Source organism: Pristiophorus japonicus, chromosome 2, assembly GCF_044704955.1.
Source record: "Pristiophorus japonicus isolate sPriJap1 chromosome 2, sPriJap1.hap1, whole genome shotgun sequence".
NCBI classification, from domain to species: Eukaryota; Metazoa; Chordata; class Chondrichthyes; family Pristiophoridae; genus Pristiophorus; species Pristiophorus japonicus.
Genome location: NC_091978.1, coordinates 825,330 through 846,917, shown reverse-complemented (window position 1 = coordinate 846,917; position 21,588 = coordinate 825,330). Strand labels below are relative to the sequence as shown.

At 51.3% G+C, this 21,588-nt stretch overlaps 1 protein-coding gene across 1 annotated transcript in view; it reads right to left on the bottom strand.

Moving 5' to 3' along the window:
* Positions 1-21,588, bottom strand: part of LOC139228282 (disintegrin and metalloproteinase domain-containing protein 19-like) — a 268,077-nt gene that overhangs the window by 58,153 nt on the left and 188,336 nt on the right. Inside the window, exons 12-13 of the mRNA XM_070859466.1 lie at positions 9,537-9,614; positions 3,813-3,927 (exon numbers count right to left, since the gene is read on the bottom strand). Coding sequence (XP_070715567.1) covers positions 3,813-3,927; positions 9,537-9,614 — 193 coding nt within the window. The remainder of the gene's footprint in view (positions 1-3,812; positions 3,928-9,536; positions 9,615-21,588) is intronic.

The window sequence follows — 21,588 nt, the reverse complement described above, 5'->3', positions numbered from 1 at the left end:
TTTATCCAGCCTTGGTCACCTTGCACCATGTCTCTGTAATGGCCATCAGATCATTCCCATTAATTTCTAGTTGTGCCGCCAACTCATCTATTTTGTTACGAATGCTGCGTGCATTCAGAAAAGAGTCTATGGGAATCAAGGGATAGGGAGATCGGGCGGGAAAGTGGAGTTGAGGTCAATGATCAGCCATGATTTTACTGAATGGCGGAGCAGGCTCAAGGGGCTGTATGGCCGACTCCTGCTCCTATTTCATCTGTTCATCTGCAGCTTCTGCCACGTCCTCCTAGGTGATGGAGGTCACGGGTTTGGGAGGTCACGGGTCACGGGTTTGGAGGTGGGGGAGGTCATGGGTTTGGGAGGTCACGGGTCACGGGTTTGGGAGGTGGGGGAGGTCACGGGTTTGGGAGGTGGGGGAGGTCACAGGTTTGGGAGGTCACGGGTCACGGGTTTGGGAGGTGGGGGAGGTCACGGGTTTGGGAGGTCACGGGTCACGGGTTTGGGAGGTGGTGGAGGTCACGGGTTTGGGAGGTCACAGGTCACGGGTCACGGGTTTGGGAGGTGGGGGAGGTCATGGGTTTGGGAGGTCACGGGTCATGGGTTTGGGAGGTGGGGAGGTCACGGGTTTGGGAGGTGGGGGAGGTCACGGGTTTGGGAGGTCACGGGTCACGGGTTTGAGAGAACACAGGTCACGGGTTTGGGGGGTCACGGGTTTGGGAGGTCACGGGTCACGGGTTTGGGAGGTGGGGGAGGTCACGGGTCACGGGTTTGGGAGGTCACGGTCACGGGTTTGGGAGGTGGGGGAGGTCACGGGTCACGGGTTTGGGAGCTGGGGGAGGTCACGGGTCACGGGTTTGGGAGGTCACGGGTCATGGGTTTGGGAGGTGGGGGAGGTCACAGGTTTGGGAGGTCACGGGTCACGGGTTTGGGAGGTGGGGGAGGTCACGGGTTTGGGAGGTCACGGGTCACGGGTTTGGGAGGTGGTGGAGGTCACGGGTTTGGGAGGTCACAGGTCACGGGTCACGGGTTTGGGAGGTGGGGGAGGTCATGGGTTTGGGAGGTCACGGGTCATGGGTTTGGGAGGTGGGGAGGTCACGGGTTTGGGAGGTGGGGGAGGTCACGGGTTTGGGAGGTCACGGGTCACGGGTTTGAGAGAACACAGGTCACGGGTTTGGGGGGTCACGGGTTTGGGAGGTCACGGGTCACGGGTTTGGGAGGTGGGGGAGGTCACGGGTCACGGGTTTGGGAGGTCACGGTCACGGGTTTGGGAGGTGGGGGAGGTCACGGGTCACGGGTTTGGGAGCTGGGGGAGGTCACGGGTCACGGGTTTGGGAGGTCACGGGTCATGGGTTTGGGAGGTGGGGGAGGTCACGGGTTTGGGAGGTCACGGGTCACGGGTTTGGGAGGTGGGGGAGGTCACGGGTTTGGGAGGTCACGGGTCACGGGTTTGGGAGGTCACGGGTCACGGGTTTGGGAGGTGGGGAGGTCACGGGTCACGGGTTTGGGAGGTGGGGGAGGTCACGGGTCACGGGTTTGGGAGGTCACGGGTCATGGGTTTGGGAGGTGGGGGAGGTCACGGGTTTGGGAGGTCACGGGTCACGGGTTTGGGAGGTCACGGGTCATGGGTTTGGGAGATGGGGAGGTCACGGTTTTGGGATGTCACGGGTCACGGGTTTGGGAGGTGGGGAGGTCACGGGTTTAGGAGGTCACGGGTCACGGGTTTGGGAGGTCACGGGTCACGGGTTTGGGAGGTCACGGGTCACGGGTTTGGGAGGTCACGGGTCACGGGTTTGGGAGGTCACGGGTCACGGGTTTGGGAGGTCACGGGTCATGGTTTGGGAGGTCACGGGTCATGGGCTTGGGAGGTCACGGGTCACGGGTTTGGGAGGTGGGGGAGGTCACGGGTTTGGGAGGTCACGGGTCACGGGTTTGGGAGGTCACGGGTCACGGGTTTGGGAGGTGGGGAGGTCACGGGTCACGGGTTTGGGAGGTGGGGGAGGTCACGGGTCACGGGTTTGGGAGGTCACGGGTCATGGGTTTGGGAGGTGGGGGAGGTCACGGGTTTGGGAGGTCACGGGTCACGGGTTTGGGAGGTCACGGGTCATGGGTTTGGGAGGTGGGGAGGTTACGGTTTTGGGATGTCACGGGTCACGGGTTTGGGAGGTGGGGAGGTCACGGGTTTAGGAGGTCACGGGTCACGGGTTTGGGAGGTCACGGGTCACGGGTTTGGGAGGTCACGGGTCACGGGTTTGGGAGGTCACGGGTCACAGGTTTGGGAGGTCACGGGTCACGGGTTTGGGAGGTCACGGGTTTGGGAGGTGGGGGAGGTCACGGGTTTGGGAGGTCACGGGTCACGGGTTTGGGAGGTCACGGGTCATGGGTTTGGGAGGTCATGGGTCACGGGTTTGGGAGGTCACGGGTCACGGGTTTGTCAGGTCACGGGTCACAGGTTTGGGAGGTGGAGGAGGTCACGCGTCACGGGTTTGGGAGGTGGTGGAGGTCACGGGTCACAGGTTTGGGAGGTGGGGGAGGTCACGGGTCACGGGTTTGGGAGGTCACGGGTCACGGGTTTGGGAGGTGGGGAAGGTCACGGGTCACGGGTTTGGGAGGTCACGGGTCACGGGTTTGGGAGGTGGGGAGGGTCACGGGTTTGGGAGGTCACGGGTCACGGGTTTGGGAGGTCACGGGTCATGGGTTTGGGAGGTGGGGAGGTCACGGGTTTGGGAGGTCACGGGTCACGGGTTTGGGAGGTGGGGAGGTCACGGGTTTAGGAGGTCACGGGTCACGGGTTTGGGAGGTCACGGGTCACGGGTTTGGGAGGTCATGGGTCACGGGTTTGGGAGGTCACGGGTCACAGGTTTGGGAGGTCATGGGTCACGGGTTTGGGAGGTCACGGGTCACGGGTTTGGGAGGTGGGGAGGTCACGGGTTTAGGAGGTCACGGGTCACGGGTTTGGGAGGTCACGGGTCACGGGTTTGGGAGGTCATGGGTCACGGGTTTGGGAGGTCACGGGTCACAGGTTTGGGAGGTCACGGGTCACGGGTTTGGGAGGTCACGGGTCACGGGTTTGGGAGGTGGGGGAGGTCACGGGTTTGGGAGGTCACGGGTCACGGGTTTGGGAGGTCACGGGTCATGGGTTTGGGAGGTCATGGGTCACGGGTTTGGGAGGTCACGGGTCACGGGTTTGTCAGGTCACGGGTCACAGGTTTGGGAGGTGGAGGAGGTCACGGGTCACGGGTTTGGGAGGTGGTGGAGGTCACGGGTCACGGGTTTGGGAGGTCACGGGTCACGGGTTTGTCAGGTCACGGGTCACAGGTTTGGGAGGTGGTGGAGGTCACGGGTCACAGGTTTGGGAGGTGGGGGAGGTCACGGGTCACGGGTTTGGGAGGTCACGGGTCACGGGTTTGAGAGGTGGGGAAGGTCACGGGTCACGGGTTTGGGAGGTCACGGGTCACGGGTTTGGGAGGTGGGGAGGGTCACGGGTTTGGGAGGTCACGGGTCACGGGTCACGGGTTTGGGAGGTCACGGGTCTTATTTGTACTGTCAGGATAATAAACGGAGCAGCTGGAGTATTTCTCGCTGCCTTATCAATATTCCCACACAGCTCAGGGAGGCAGTTCCGCCCTGAAACAATGAAGGTGTACAGCGGCTGCACTTGGATCAGAGCCCGTGTAACCTGAACAGTGACTGGCGCTGTTCTGTAACCTTCTGATTGACATGGCGGTGAGCCGCACAGAGATAGACTGGAGAGCTTTTTGTCTGATTCTGTGAAAGACACAGCAGGGAGGGAAATGACCACGCGATTAAAACCTTACTTGTGCGTGTGCCGATCACTGTTCCGCTGTCAATGCTGCCACCTCTCCCACTGGTTTGACAATACGGAGGATCCCAGCCCATGTCACAGTGACAGTTGTCATTATTGTTACAAGCCTGAAACCAAATCACAGCATTTAAAGTTTCTCCACTGGTAGTAAACATTTACATAAATAAAGAAGGATTTTAGAAACATCCATAAAGTAAAACGGAGTCACGGGGGAACAGTCCAATAGCCGGAGTCATGCCTTTAGTTGTCGGAGGCCAATCATCACAACTCCAGGACATCACTGCAGCAAAGTGTCCTCTGTCCAACTATCTTCAGCTACTTCATCATGACTTTCCCTCCAATATACTATGGGGCTGCTCATTGACTATTCCACAGAGTTTAGCTCCACGCACAGCCCCTCTGATCATGAAGCAGCCCATGCCAGCCTACAATAGGGTCCGGATATCGTCCGGACTTGGACTGACAAATGGTAGGTAACAGAGAAGGGCTACACAACTGCTCCCAGGAATTAAGGAATTAAGTACGAGGGAAGATTGACAACCCTGGGTCCTTTCACTCGAGGGGGGTATTGATAGAAAGTGTTTAAAATGATGATAGGTTTGGACAAGTTAGATCCACAGAAGCTTTTGTGCCGTGCTACTCGCACCAAGTCCTGTTCACTACTCAGCTCTGTGCTCACTCAGCACCATTGGTCCTGGTCCTGCAAGTTTAAAATTCTCATCCTTGTCTTCAAATCCTTCCATGACCTCGCCCCTCCCTATCTCAGTAACCTCCTCCAACCTATAAGGCATCGAGATTTGTGCTCCTCCACTTCCAGCATCTTGCTCCACCAATGGCTTCGGTCTTCCCAATATTTAATTGGAGAAAATGTCTGCTCCTCCAGTACTGGATGTGGGACAGACAGTGTGACAATTGAGAGAGTGAGGTCCCTCCAGTACTGGATGTGGGACAGTGTGACAATTGAGAGAGTGACGACCCTCCAGTACTGGATGTGGGACAGTGTGACAATTGAGAGAGTGACGACCCTCCAGTACTGGATGTGGGACAATCAGTGTGACAATTGAGAGAGTGACGACCCTCCAGTACTGGATGTGGGACAGTGTGACAATTGAGAGAGTGAGGTCCCTCCAGTACTGGATGTGGGACAGTGTGACAATTGAGAGAGTGAGGTCCCTCCAGTACTGGATGTGGGCCAGTGTGACAATTGAGAGAGTGAGGACCCTCCAGTACTGGATGTGGGACAGTGTGACAATTGAGAGAGTGAGGTCCCTCCAGTACTGGATGTGGGACAGTGTGACAATTGAGAGAGTGAGGTCCCTCCAGTACTGGATGTGGGACAGACAGTGTGACAATTGAGAGAGTGACGACCCTCCAGTACTGGATGTGGGACAGTGTGACAATTGAGAGAGTGACGACCCTCCAGTACTGGATGTGGGACAGTGTGACAATTGAGAGAGTGAGAACCCTCCAGTACTGGATGTGGGACAGACAGTGTGACAATTGAGAGAGTGAGGTCCCTCCAGTACTGGATGTGGGACAGACAGTGTGACAATTGAGAGAGTGACGACCCTCCAGTACTGGATGTGGGACAGTGTGACAATTGAGAGAGTGAGGACCCTCCAGTACTGGATGTGGGACAGTGTGACAATTGAGAGAGTGACGACCCTCCAGTACTGGATGTGGGACAGTGTGACAATTGAGAGAGTGACGACCCTCCAGTACTGGATGTGGGACAGTGTGACAATTGAGAGAGTGAGAACCCTCCAGTACTGGATGTGGGACAGACAGTGTGACAATTGAGAGAGTGAGGTCCCTCCAGTACTGGATGTGGGACAGACAATGTGACAATTGAGAGAGTGACGACCCTCCAGTACTGGATGTGGGACAGTGTGACAATTGAGGGAGTGAGAACCCTCCAGTACTGGATGTGGGACAGTGTGACAATTGAGAGAGTGAGAACCCTCCAGTACTGGATGTGGGACAGTGTGACAATTGAGGGAGTGAGAACCCTCCAGTACTGGATGTGGGACAGTGTGACAATTGAGGGAGTGAGAACCCTCCAGTACTGGATGTGGGACAGTGTGACAATTGAGAGAGTGAGGTCCCTCCAGTACTGGATGTGGGACAGTGTGACAATTGAGAGAGTGAGAACCCTCCAGTACTGGATGTGGGACAGACAGTGTGACAATTGAGAGAGTGACGACCCTCCAGTACTGGATGTGGGACAGACAGTGTGACAATTGAGAGAGTGAGAACCCTCCAGTACTGGATGTGGGACAGACAGTGTGACAATTGAGAGAGTGAGAACCCTCCAGTACTGGATGTGGGACAGTGTGACAATTGAGAGAGTGAGGACCCTCCAGTACTGGATGTGGGACAGTGTGACAATTGAGGGAGTGAGGACCCTCCAGTACTGGATGTGGGATAGTGTGACAATTGAGAGAGTGACGACCCTCCAGTACTGGATGTGGGACAGTGTGACAATTGAGAGAGTGAGGTCCCTCAAGTACTGGATGTGGGACAGACAGTGTGACAATTGAGAGAGTGAGGACCCTCCAGTACTGGATGTGGGACAGACAGTGTGACAATTGAGAGAGTGACGACCCTCCAGTACTGGATGTGGGACAGTGTGACAATTGAGAGAGTGAGAACCCTCCAGTACTGGATGTGGGACAGTGTGACAATTGAGAGAGTGACGACCCTCCAGTACTGGATGTGGGACAGTGTGACAATTGAGAGAGTGACGACCCTCCAGTACTGGATGTGGGACAGTGTGACAATTGAGAGAGTGACGACCCTCCAGTACTGGATGTGGGACAGTGTGACAATTGAGAGAGTGAGGTCCCTCCAGTACTGGATGTGGGACAGTGTGACAATTGAGAGAGTGAGGTCCCTCCAGTACTGGATGTGGGACAGACAGTGTGACAATTGAGAGAGTGACGACCCTCCAGTACTGGATGTGGGACAGTGTGACAATTGAGGGAGTGAGGACCCTCCAGTACTGGATGTGGGACAGTGTGACAATTGAGAGAGTGACAACCCTCTAGTACTGGATGTGGGACAGACAGTGTGACAATTGAGAGAGTGAGGTCCCTCCAGTACTGGATGTGGGACAGACAGTGTGACAATTGAGAGAGTGAGGACCCTCCAGTACTGGATGTGGGACAGTGTGACAATTGAGAGAGTGAGGACCCTCCAGTACTGGATGTGGGACAGTGTGACAATTGAGAGAGTGAGGACCCTCCAGTACTGGATGTGGGACAGTGTGACAATTGAGAGAGTGACGACCCTCCAGTACTGGATGTGGGACAATCAGTGTGACAATTGAGAGAGTGACGACCCTCCAGTACTGGATGTGGGACAGACAGTGTGACAATTGAGAGAGTGACGACCCTCCAGTACTGGATGTGGGACAATCAGTGTGACAAGTTAGAGAGCGAGGAGGGGTTGAGAGAAGTGGTGGTGAGGTAGAGCTGGGTGTTAGCATACATGTGGAAACTGACGCTGTGTTTTCAGTGATGTTGCCAAGGGGCAGCAAGTTTGAGAGAAATAACCCCATAGCTGTGGAATTCCCTCCTTAAACCTCTCCGCCTTTCCCCCTTTAAGATGCTCCTTAACCTCTTTGGCCAAGCTATTGGTCATCCATCGTAATATCTCCTTGTGTGGCTCAGTGTAAAATGTTGTTTTAAATATTAATGAGTTGTTGTTGTATTTCAATCTGCTTCCACAGCCTTACAGGTCAAATCAACTCGCCACCAAAATTTGTTTTCTGTTTCTTTTGCCAATGACCTTAACTCCATGTCCTCTGGTTATCAACCAGCTGCCACTGGGAACAGGTTCTCATTATTTAAGCCATCAAAACCCTTCCAGTCTCCCTTAACCTTCGCTGCTTTAAAGAAAACAACCTCTGTTTCTCTAGTCTCTCCACGATGTTGGGGAAGTCCAGAACCAGGCGACATAGTCTAAGGATAAGAGGTAGGCCATTTAGGACTGAGATGAGGAGAAACTTCTTCACCCAGAGAGTTGTTAACCTGTGGAATTCCCTGCCGCAGAGAGTTGTTGATGTCAGTTCATTGGATATATTCAAGAGGGAGTTAGATGTGGCCCTTACAGCTAAAGGGATCAAGGGGTATGGAGAGAAAGCAGGAAAGGGGTACTGAGGGAATGATCAGCCATGATCTTATTGAATGGTGGTGCAGGCTCGAAGGGCCGAATGGCCTACTCCTGCACCTATTTTCTATGTTTCTATGTTTCTATGTAACTGAAGTCTTTCATCCCTGGCACCATTCTAGTAAAGATCCTCGGCACCCTCTTGACATCCTTCCTTCTTTTGCATTTGTTCCTGGGATGTGGGCATCACTGGCAAGGCCGCCATTTATTGCCCATCCCTAATTGCCCCTGGAGAAGGTGGTGGTGAGCCGCCTTCTTGAACCGCTGCAGTCCGTGTGGTGAAGGTGCTCCCACAGTGCTGTTAGGGAGGGAGTTCCAGGATTGTGACCCAGCGACGATGAAGGAACGGCCGATATATTTCCAAGTCGGGATGGTGTGTGACTGGGAGGGGAACGTGGAGGTGGTGGTGTTCCCATGCACCTGCTGCCCTTGTCCTTCTAGGTGGTAGAGGTCGTGGGTTTGGGAGGTGCTGCCGAAGAAGCCTTGGCGAGTTGCTGCAGTGCATCTTGTAGATGGTGCACACTGCAGCCAGGGGGCGCCGGTGGTGGAGGGAGTGAATGTTGAAGGTGGTGGATGGGGGGCCAATCAAACGGCTACTTTGTCCTGGATGGTGTCGAGCATCTCGAGTGTTGTTGGAGCTGCACTCATCCAGGCAAGTGGAGAGTATTCCATCACACTCCTGACTTGTGCCTTGTAGATGGTGGGAAGGCTTTGGGGAGTCAGGAGATGAGACACTCACCACAGAATACCCAGCCTCTGACCTGCTCTTGTAGCCTCAGTATTTATGTGGCTGGTCCAGTTAAGTTGGTCATGGTGACCCCCAGGATGTTGATGATGGGGGATTCAGCGATGGTAATGCTGTTGAATGTTGAGGGGCGGTGGTTAGACTCTCGCTTGTTGGAGTCATTGCCTGCTCCAATGTGTGAGGCAAATGTTACTTGCCACTTGCTGATGATTGAGAGTAGACCGGTGGGGCAGTAGTTGGCTGGATTGGATTTGTTCTGATTTTTGTGGGCAGGGCATAGTCGGACAATTTTCCATTTTGTTGTAGTTGTACTAAAACAGTTTGGCTAGAGGCGCGGCTAGTTCTGGAGCACAAGTCTTCAGCACAACTGCCGGGATGTTGTCGGGACCGCTGCCTTTTCTGTATCCAGTGTGTTCAGCCGTACCCTGTGATCACGTTGAGTGGATCGAATTGGCTGAAGACTGGCTTCTGTGATAGTGGGGACCTCATGAGGAGGCCGAGATAGACGATCCACTCGGCACTTCTGGCTGAAGATGGTTGCAAACGCTTCAGCCTTGTCTTTTTCACTCACATGCTGGGCTCCGCCATCATTGAGGATGGGGATTCGTGGAGCCTCCTCCTCCCGTTAGTTGTTTAATGGTCCACCACCATTCACCACTGGGTGTGGCAGGAGTTGTTGTGCAGAGAGAACATGGTGCTGCAGCTGGTATTTTATAAAGGTTTCACACAATAAGATCATTACCTCACCCCACCCCAGTAAGTATATCAGCCCAAGTGACCGGAGAGTGATTCATTTCATACCCCATGGCCATTGCAGGTCTCGTCACAGCTTTCTACATTCAGCAACGCCACATCCTGACACTTTGCATCAATACAGACCTGTGGAATAGAGAGCAGAAGATTATTGTCATCACGGTGTCAGTGTCATTAGATTTAAAAATGAGCCAGTCAGGATCAGAGCCGTTTAACACCAAACTCGTCCAGATCTCGCCTAATCTCGAATACTAAGCAGTCATAGAAACATAGAAACATAGAAAATAGGTGCAGGAGTAGGCCATTCGGCCCTTCTAGCCTGCACCGCCATTCAATGAGTTCATGGCTGAACATGCAACTTCAGTACCCCATTCCTGCTTTCTCGCCATACCCCTTGATCCCCCTAGTAGTAAGGGCGACATCTAACTCCTTTTTGAATATATTTAGTGAATTGGTCTCAACAACTTTCTGTGGTAGAGAATTCCACAGGTTCACCACTCTCTGGGTGAAGAAGTTTCTCCTCATCTCGGTCCTAAATGGCTTACCCCTTATCCTTAGACTATGACCCCTGGTTCTGGACTTCCCCAACATTCGGAACATTCTTCCTGCATCTAACCTCTCTAAACCCGTCAGAATTTTAAACATTTCTATGAGATCCCCTCTCATTCTTCTGAACTCCAGTGACTACAAGCCCAGTTGATCCAGTATTTCTTGATAGGTCAGTCCCGCCATCCCGGGAATCAGTCTGGTGAACCTTCGCTGCACTCCCTCAATAGCAAGAATATTCTTCCTCAAGTCAGGAGACCAAAACTGTACACAATACTCCAGGTGTGGCCTCACCAAGGCCCTGTACAACTGTAGCAACACCTCCCTGCCCCTGTACTCAAATCCCCTCGCTATGAAGGCCAACATGCCATTTGCTTTCTTAACCGCCTGCTGTACCTGCATGCTAACCTTCAATGACTGATGTACCATGACACCCAGGTCTCGTTGCACCTCCCCTTTTCCTAATCTGTCACCATTCAGATAATAGTCTGTCTCTCTGTTTTTACCACCAAAGTGGATAACCTCACATTTATCCACATTATACTTCATCTGCCATGCATTTGCCCACTCACCTAACCTATCCAAGTCACTCTGCAGCCTCATAGCATCCTCCTTGCAGCTCACACTGCCACCCTACTTAGTGTCATCCGCAAATTTGGAGATACTACATTTAATCCCCGCGTCTAAATCATTAATGTACAATGTAAACAGCTGGGGCCCCAGCACAGAACCTTGCGGTACCCCACTAGTCACTGCCTGCCATTCTGAAAAGTACCCATTTACTCCTACTCTTTGCTTCCTGTCTGACAACCAGTTCTCAATCCATGTCAGCACACTACCCCCAATCCCATGTGCTTTAACTTTGCACATTGATCTCTTGTGTGGGACCTTGTCGAAAGCTTTCTGAAAGTCCAAATACACCACATCAACTGGTTCTCCCTTGTCCACTCTACATCCTCAAAAAATTCCAGAAGATTTGTCAAGCGTGATTTCCCTTTCACAAATCCATGCTGACTTGGATCTATCATGTCACCTCTTTCCAAATGCGCTGCTATGACATCCTTAATAATTGATTCCATCATTTTACCCACTACCGATGTCAGGCTGACCAGTCTATAATTCCCTGTTTTCTCTCTCTCTCCCATTTTAAAAAGTGGGGTTACATTGGCTACCCTCCACTCGATAGGAACTGATCCAGAGTCTATGGAATGTTGGAAAATGACTGTCAATGCATCCGCTATTTCCAAGGCCACCTCCTTAAGTACTCTGGGATTCAGTCCATTAGGCCCTGGGGATTTATCGGCCTTCAATCCCATCAATTTCCCCAACACAATTTCCAGACTAATAATGATTTCCCTCAGTTCCTCCTCCTTACTAGACCCTCTGACCCCTTTTATATCCGGAAGGTTGTTTGTGTCCTCCTTAGTGAATACCGAACCAAAGTACTTGTTCAATTGGTCCGCCATTTCTTTGTTCCCCGTTATGACTTCCCCTGATTCTGACTGCAGGGAACCTACGTTTGTCTTTACTAATCTTTTTCTCTTTACATATCTATAGAAGTTTTTGCAGTCCATTTTAATGTTCCCTGCAAGCTTCCTCGCGTACTCTATTTTCCCTGCCCTAATCAAACCGTTCGTCCTCCTCTGCTGAGTTCTAAATTTCTCCCAGTCCCCGGGTTCGCTGCTATTTCTGGCCAATTTGTATGCCACTTCCTTGGCTTTAATGCTATCCCTGATTTCCCTTGATAGCCACGGTTGAGCCACCTTCCCTTTTTTATTTTTACGCCAGACAGGGATGTACAATTGTTGTAGTTCATCCATGCAGTCTCTAAATGTCTGCCATTGCCCATCCACTGTCAACCCCTGAAGTATCATTCGCCAATCTATCCTAGCCAATTCACGCCTCATATCTTCAAAGTTACCCTTCTTTAAGTTCTGGACCATGGTCTCTGAATTAACTGTTTCATTCTCCATCCTAATGTAGAATTCCACCATATTATGGTCACTCTTCCCAAGGGGCCTCGTACAACAAGATTGCTAATTAATCCTCTCTCATTACACAACACCCAGTCTAAGATGGCCTTCCCCCTAGTTGGTTCCTCGATATATTGGTGTAGAAAACCATCCCTTAAGCACTCCAGGAAATCCTCCTCCACCGTATTGCTTCCAGTTTGGTTAGCCCAATCTATATGCATATTAAAGTTACCCATGATAACTGCTGCACCTTTATTGCATGCATCCCTGATTTCCTGTTTGATGCCCTCCCCAACATCAATACTACTGTTTGGAGGTCTGTACACAACTCCCACTAGCGTTTTCTGCCCTTTGGTAGTCCGTAGCTCCACCCATACCGATTCCACATCATCCAGGCTAATGTTCCTCCTTACTATTGCATTAATTTCCTCTTTAACCAGCAACACCACTCCGCCTCCTTTTCCTTTCTGTCTATCCTTCCTAAATGTTGAGTACCCCTGGATGTTAAGATCCCAGCCTTGGTCACCCTGGAGCCATGTCTCCATGATGCCAACCACATCGTATCCATTAACTGCTATCTGCACAATTAATTCGTCCACCTTATTCCGAATACTTCAGGCTTGCCTTTTTAACACACTTTGACTCTTTAGAATTTTGCTGTAAAGTGGCCCTTTTTGTTTTTTGCCATGGGTTTCTCTGCCCTCCACTTTTACTCATCTCCTTTCTGTCTTTTGCTTCTGTCTCCAATTTGTTTCCCTCTGTCTCCCTGCATTGGTTCCCATCCCCCTGCCATATTAGTTTAACTCCTTCCCAACAGCACTAGCAAACACTCCTCCTCGGACATTGGTTCCGATCCTGCCTCGGTGCAGACCGTCCGGTTTGTACTGGTCCCACCTCCCCCAGAACCGGTTCCAATGCCCCAGGAATTTGAATCACTCCCTGCTGCACCACTGCTCAAGCCACGTATTCATCTGAGCTATCCTGCGATTCCTACTCTGACTAGCATGTGGCACTGGTAGCAATCCCGAGATTACTACTTTTGAGGTCCCACTTTTTAATTTAACTCCTGGCTCCTTAAATTCGTAGGACCTCATCCCTTTTTTTACCTATGTCGTTGGTACCAATGTGCACCACGACAACTGGCTGTTCACCCTCCCTTTTCAGAATGTCCTGCACCCGCTCCGAGACATCCTTGACCCTTGCACCAGGGAGGGAACGAACCATCCTGGAGTCTCGGTTGCGGCCACGGAAACCCCTATCTATTCCCCTTACAATTGAATCCCCTATCACTATCGCTCTCCCACTCTTTTTCCTGCCCTCTTGTGCAGCAGAGCCACCCACGGTGCCATGAACTTGGCTGCTGCTGCCCTCCCCTGATGAGTTATCCTCCTCAACAGTACCCAAAGCGGTGTATCTGTTTTGCAGGGGGATGACCGCAGGGGACCCCTGCACTACCTTCCTTGCACTGCTCTTCCTGTTGATCTTCCATTCCCTGTCTGGCTGTGGACTAAAGAGTCCTATTCACGTCATTCTCAGCATCGTGGATGCTCCACAGTGAATCCACCTGCAGCTCCAATTCCGCAACGCGGACCGTCAGGAGCTGGAGGTGGATACACTTCCCGCATACGTAGTCTTCAGGGACACCGGAGGCGTCCCTGATTTCCCACAGAGTACCGGAGGAGCATAACACGTGTCCGATCTCTCCTGCCATGTCTTAACCCTTAGATTAACTTAAATTGGCAACAACATTGTTAAAGTACTCACTGATATAGAAGAGAAAAAAGAAAAAACTACTTACCAGTCACCAGCCAATCACTTACCTCCTTGGCTGTGACGTCACTTTTCAATTTCTTTCTACTTCTTTTTGCCTTTTCCCTGTAGCTGCACCAGCCGCGTCTCTCCACGCACCTCCTCACGCTGCTCCTGACTCAGCGACGCACCGCCCGACCTCGCTGCCTTTTATAGGCCTCTCCACGCACCTCCTCAGCCAGGCCTGGTTAGTAATTGGATGCGACACAGCCTGGGAATACCAGGTGCTGTCGGCTTTATGCTGTCCGGACACGCCATGGCGCACCACATTGCGTTTGGAGGAGGCAGGGGTCCCCAATGGAGTGCTCTCCATGTGGGGGTCCTCCATTTATTGATTGGGGCTTAGCCTGTAGGGTGTTGCACAGAGCAGTCCCAGGCAATAAGTCGGTTCACAGACTCCTAGGCCGCCTGTAATTTCTGCGGTCTGGAGGAGTCCATGTTCCATGTGTGCATTGAATGTGTCAGGTTGCAGCCCCATATCATTTATTTAAAGGGCTGCTCCTTAAATTTTGCACTTCAGTCCCACGCTCCTGGTCTTTGGGCTCACTGTGCGGAGGGGAGCGGGCAGGTCCGAGGGCCTCCTCGTGGGGCTACTCCTGGGCCTGGCCAAGGGGGCCATTAACCGGTCCAGGCAGCGGGCGGTCGAGGGGGTCGTTCAGCCTGACTGCCTGCCTCTCTTCCGTGGTTACATCCGAGCCAGGGTGTCCCTGGAGATGGAGCACGCGGTGTCCACCGGTACGCTCGCGGCCTTCCGCGAGAGGTGGGCACCGGAGGGACTGGAGTGCGTCATCACTCCCGGCAACCACATTTTAATTTGATTTAAGTTTTCGTAAAAGTTCATTTGGAAATTTGTGGGTTCTAGTACCATTGCCAAAAGGGGGCACTTAATTGAAAGTTACTTTTAAAATAGTTGCAGAGCTGTGGAGTTTGGAGTGGATTAGCCAGTCACGTGATGTTCACAAGAGTCAATAAAACCCCAGCCAGTTGGGTTTGGGGGATCCACGATGGGGCAGGTGGTTGTGAGCCTGGTGAATGAATCGGTAATGTGTTGTGTGATTGTTAAATCTTTGCTGATAAACCAACTAGTTCTTAATAGCAATGTGTTGCTATGAATTCTTAAACAGAGAACCCATGAAGCAAATACACACAGGTGGAGTGAGAATAGGGAATGTTTGGAAAGGGAAATGGGAATGGTTGGAATGAGAAGGGGGAATGGTTTGAAAGGGAAGGCGAGGAGATGATGGTTGGAATGAAAAGGAGAATGGTGGGAAAGGGAACGTAAAATGGGAATGGGGAATGTTTGTAAATGGAAGCGAAATGGTTGGAATGAAAAGTGGAATTGTTGGATTAAAAAGGAGAATGGTTGGAAAGAGAAGAGAAATGGATGGCGAGGGGAGAACAAATGGTTTTGCCAAGAGGGAGGTTGGCCAGGGGAAGGGCAACTAGTTGAGGAGGGGAAAGATCATGCCATGGGGACGGAGAAATGATTGGCAAAGTGATGGAGCAAAATGCATGAAGGTGGTATGTGTAGGGCAAAAACGGGAAAGGAGAAAGGACAAAGTGCAAAGTAGAATCGAAAGTGGTTAGTGAGGGCAGGCCCAGAACGTAAAGCTCGGGGTCAGAATGTACGATGATAGAAAAGGGTAGAATGTATGGTGAGCAGCGGGGAAATAGTATTAAAGTGTAGAAACAAGGTGCATGGAGGACTGGGGTAACAGCGTTAGAGACCCAAGGGGGAGAAACGGGGCAGCACCGGTAACAGCTGCAAGGTGGGAGTTACATAGAAACATAGAAAACAGGTGCAGGAGTAGGCCATTCGGCCCTTCTAGCCTGCACCGCCATTCAATGAGTTCATGGCTGAACTTGAAACTTCAGTACCCCATTCCTGCTTTCCCGCCATACCCCTTGATCCCCCGAGTAGTAAGTACTTCATCTAACTCCCTTTTGAATATATTTAGTGAATTGGCCCCAACAACTTTCTGTGGTAGAGAATTCTACAAGTTCACCACTCTCTGGGTGAAGAAGTTTCTCTTCATCTCGGTCCTAAATGGCTTACCCCTTATCCTTAGACTGTGACCCCTGGTTCTGGACTTCCCCAACATTGGGAACATTCTTCCTGCATCTAACCTGTCTAAACCCGTCAGAATTTTAAACGTTTCTATGAGATCCCCTCTCATTCTTCTGAACTCCAGTGAATACAAGCCCAGTTGATCCAGTCTTTCTTGATAGGTCAGTCCCACTATCCCGGGAATCAGTCTGGTGAATCTTCGCTGCACTCCCTCAATAGCAAGAATGTCCTTCCTCAAGTTAGGACACCAAAATTGTACACAATACTCCAGGTGTGGCCTCACCAAGGCCCTGTACAACTGTAGCAACACCTCCCTGCCCCTGTACTCAAATCCCCTCGGTATGAAGGCCAACATGCCATTTGCTTTCTTAACCACCTGCTGTACCTGCATGCCAACCTTCAATGACTGATGTACCATGACACCCAGGTCTCGTTGCACCTTCCCTTTTCCTAATCTGTCACCATTCAGATAATAGTCTGTCTCTCTGTTTTTACCACCAAAGTGGATAACCTCACATTTATCCACATTATACTTCATCTGCCATGCATTTGCCCACTCACCTAACCTATCCAAGTCACTCTGCAGCCTCATAGCATCCTCGTCGCAGCACAAACTGCCACCCTACTTAGTGTCATCTGCAAATTTGGAGATACTACATTTAATCCCCTCGTCTAAATCATTAATGTACAATGTAAACAGCTGGGGCCCCAGCACAGAACCTTGCGGTACCCCACTAGTCACTGCCTGCCATTCTGAAAAGTCCCCATTTACTCCTACTCTTTGCTTCCTGTCTGACAACCAGTTCTCAATCCACGTCAGCACACTACCCCCAATCCCATGTGCTTTAACTTTGCACATTAATCTCTTGTGTGGGACCTTGTCGAAAGCCTTCTGAAAGTCCAAATACACCACATCAACTGGTTCTCCCTTGTCCACTCTACTGGAAACATCCTCAAAAAATTCCAGAAGATTTGTCAAGCATGATTTCCCCTTCACAAATCCATGCTGAGTTACTGCGCTAGGCACGGATATCCCCCCACACGCGATATTGGACACAAATAATGCACTCCACCTCCTCTGTGGGGCACTAAGAGGGTGGAAGCACAAGGAGCGGGGTGCAGAGCTACGCACTTGGCGCATAGCACTGCCGTGTAAAAAGGGGAGGACTAAGCTCTGGACTCTGCGAGTCACTACCTGGACCACCAGGGAGCGGGTGCTGTGCCATCAGCCCGGCACTCAAGCACAGTTCCAGGCTGCCAGATCACGGCACGGACCCCGCGTTGAAGGATGCAATGGGCCGCGACACACAAGTCGTGTGATTTTTGTTTCCGCGCACGCCACCTCCCCTTTAAGTAGCGCCCCGTGAGTGGTCTGCAGCCCGGTACGTACCTCCTGAAGCTGTCACTGGCATCGCCCGGTGCAACTTCAGGGGCTGTCCCAAATGTTTGCTCCGTGGCGAAAACGTATCGTTGCACACGGTAATGATGTTGTCATCGCCAGCACAAAGGAGCGGGGCACTACTGGTTACTGCCATCGCTAAAATCCCGCAGAAATTAGCTGGAATCATTAGCAGCGCCGCATTGGGCGAAAAGTCGTTTGCACCCCGGGTACTTTACTGGGAAGAGCAAACTACCCCATCGAATCACAGAATGGTTACAGCACAGAAGGAGGCCATTCGGCCCATTGAGCCCGTGCTGGCTCTTTAAAGAGCACTTCAGCCAGTCCCACTGTGTCACCCTTTCCCCATAGCCCTGCTAAATATTTTCCTTCAGCTTTTTATCTAATTCCCTTTTGAAAGCCACGATTGAGTCTGCCTCCGCCACCCTCTCGGGCCGTGCATTCCAGATCCTAACCACCCGCTGCGTAAAAACCTTTTTCCTCATATGGTTCTTCTGCCAATCACCTTAAATCAGTCCCCTCTGGTTCCCCACCCTTCCACCAGTGGGAACAGTTTCTCTCGATCTACTCTGTCCAGTCGCCTCATGATTCTGAACACCTCGATCAAATCTCCTCTCAACCTTCTCTGCTCCAAGGAGAACAACCTCAGCTTCTCCAGTCTCTCCCCGTAACTGAAGTCCCTCATCCCTGGAACCATTCTCGTAAACCTTTCCTGCTCCCTCTCTAAGGCCTTCACATCCTCCCTAAAGTGCGTTGCCCAGAATTGGACACAATACTCCAGTTGAGACTGAACCAGTGTTTTATAAAGATTCATTGTAACGTAGGTCAGGACATTGTTAGCGTTGTGGGATAAAATCCCATAATGTACCCAAAGCTTTGTAGTAATATAGGGTCCAAATTCCCCAGCCGCCTCGAGCGATGTAGTTAGGAGTGGCACGCCGATTTTTGGGGGCAAAAAAAGTGCCCAAAAAGTATCTGTTAATTTGTCCGCTCCCTCGGAGTCCGGATCCATCGGCGTGGTGCTGCAGAACCTGCGGGGGGCAGAGATTCGGCCGTGCTGCAGTGGAGCGGTGCTTGGGCCCAGCATGTCGTGTAGTGCCGGCAGGGGGACGCATGTCTGTTTGAGCGTGCGCGCATGCACAATGGGCCTTTCCGTGCGCGCGCTGTCATTGGCAATGGACCATATATAAAGGTAAGGTTTAAATATTGATTTTTGTGTGGCTGAGGGAGTGGAAAGGAGTGCTGGACAGGTGGACAGGTGAGAAGTGTGATTTTTGAGCATTACCTGAGTGTGAGGTCAGCCTGACATCGGTAGTGGGTAAAATGATGGAATCAATTATTAAGGATGTCATAGCAGTGCATTTGGAAAGAGGTGACATGATAGGTCCAAGTCAGCATGGATTTGTGAAAGGAAAATCATGCTTGATAAATCTTCTGAAATTTTTTGAGGATGTTTCCAGTAGAGTGGACAAAGGAGAACCAGTTGATGTGGTGTATTTGGACTTTCAGAAGACTTTCGACAAGGTCCCACACAAGAGATTAATGTGCAAAGTTAAAGCACATGGGATTGGGGGTAGTGTGCTGATGTGGATTGAGAACTGGTTGTCAGACAGGAAGCAAAGAGTAGGAGTAAATGGGGACTTTTCAGAATGGCAGGCAGTGACTAGTGGGGTACCGCAAGGTTCTGTGCTGGGGCCCCAGCTGTTTACACTGTACATTAATGATTTAGACGAGGGGATTAAATGTAGTATCTCCAAATTTGCGGATGACACTAAGTTGGGTGGCAGTGTGAGCTGCGAGGAGGATGCTATGAGGCTGCAGAGTGACTTGGATAGGTTAGGTGAGTAGGCAAATTCATGGCAGATGAAGTATAATGTGGATAAATGTGAGGTTATCCACTTTGGTGGTAAAAACAGAGAGACAGACTATTATCTGAATGGCGACAGATTAGGAAAAGGGGAGGTGCAACGAGACCTGGGTGTCATGGTACATCAGTCATCGAAGGTTGGCATGTAGGTACAGCAGGCAGTTAAGAAAGCAAATGGCATGTTGGCCTTCATAACGAGGGGATTTGAGTACAGGGGCAGGGAGGTGTTACTACAGTTGTACAGGGCCTTGGTGAGGCCACACCTGGAGTATTGTGTACAGTTTTGGTCTCCTAACTTGAGGAAGGACATTCTTGCTATTGAGAGAGTGCAGCGAAGGTTCACCAGACTGATTCCCAGGATGGCGGGACTGACCTATCAAGAAAGACTGGATCAACTGGGCTTGTATTCACTGGAGTTCAGAAGAATGAGAGGGGACCTCATAGAAACGTTTAAAATTTTGACGGGGTTAGACAGGTTAGATGCAGGAAGAATGTTCCCACTGTTGGGGAAGTCCAGAACCAGGGGTCACAGTCTAAGGATAAGGGGTAAGCCATTTAGGACCGAGATGAGGAGAAACTTCTTCACCCAGAGAGTGGTGAACCTGTGGAATTCTCTACCACAGAAAGTAGTTGAGGCCAATTCACTAAATATATTCAAAAAGGAGTTAGATGTCTCCCTTACTACTAGGGGGATCAAGGGGTATGGTGAGAAAGCAGGAATGGGGTACTGAAGTTGCATGTTCAGCCATAAACTCATTGAATGGCGGTGCAGGCTAGAAGGGCCTAATGGCCTACTCCTGCACCTGTTTTCTATGTTTCTATGTTTCTATGTTTCTATGTGAGTCCAATACACGAATGGCGCAAAGCGTGCAACAAGAACAAAGAATTTCCTCAATGAGGAAGTGGAGAAACTAGTGACTGTCATTGAGGATAAATGGCTGGAGCTGGATATCAGCAAGAGTGGTCCGTCAAAAGTTTCACCCAAGAAAATGAGAAGACGATGGAACCTAGTTGCAGAAGAATACTCCGCTGGGGCCAATACCGCAAGATCCGGAAGCCAGTGTAAAAAGAAATGGCAGGACATTGGTCAAGTAGTGAGTGTAAGTAATATCTTCATCTTTAAATTGAATTGCAATTGAAAATGTGACCATCTGTATGTGTCCCACCCATCAGAAGTGCACCATGTCTGAAAATTAATATTTTCATCTTTGCAGAAGAAGTTGGCCCACAACAAGAGTGAGAGAACTAGAACAGGAGGAGGGCCGCCAAATCTGCACCAACTGTCATCCCTGCTACAGAGGGTTGCTGCCTTGTTGACTCACACCGGCAGAAAAAGAATCAGCTCTGCACAAGCTGGACCCACTCGCGAGGGTGAGAGTGAGTCATTAAAATTCATAGTCGCCCTTCAAATCAACCTGCTGACTGGCCACCCATGCATGAGACTACTCATGCCACCCATCCTGCCCCTTCCTGTGCTGCTAACCATTTGACTGTTCTGTTGTATTTTGCAGAAGAAGAAGACACTCCTCAAGATCCTGAAGATCCACCATAGGATCCAGATGCGTGCGCTCCAGACCAAGGTGGGTGGGGGGAGGAGGGGTCCATGGAAATGTATTCCAGGGAGAATACTGACCGCGATATGGATCAGTCATAGTACAGGGCATCACACTGACAGAAATCTCCATGAGCTCCTCGGCAACATTCCATGGGTTCACACCTTCTGAGGTCGCGGGTCCCAGTGGCGGTGGTGAAATGCATCTTGGGACACCCAGTCCCCCACCGTCCCAGCCTGTGCCTCACACTGGAGGGGTGCCACTCGGCAGACCCACGGCGAGGGGAAGGAGAAGCCGACCAGTCTCTCCTGAGAGGCAGCCTTCATCAAATGTGCATCAGGTTGTGTCCTTGGGTGAGGAGGCCAATGCCCTCACAAGATCACTCATGGCGGCCGTCAGTGGGGTGCGTGATGAAGTCGCGACACTGTCGGGTAAAATTTCAGCACTGAGACGGGAACTGAGGGCAGGCATTTCAGAGGGTGTGCAAACGATGGCAGATGCCATGAGGGAGCTAGCTTCTGCAATAAGGACACAAAGGCCGGATACTCAAATGCCACTCCCACTTCAATCCACGCACCAGCCACCGGTCAGACCCAAGCCGGGCCCCCAACCCTCCCACCACTATCAGCGACCCTATGAGGAAGTGCACTTTCCCCGAGATGTGGGTGAGGGATGGGTGCAGCCTTTCTTTGCTGTTGTTGTTGTTGTTGTTGTTGAAGTGCACTGTAAAATATCCAATAAAAGATATTTTGCATTAAAACTGAATCATGTTCCATTAGGACCACACAACATTTAGGGACAACTGTAAAAAGTAAAAATCCCTCACCCCTACAGTCATGTGTGCCTGTCGCCCCTAGCCCTGGTGGGAGGGCTAGCTGGTGTGTT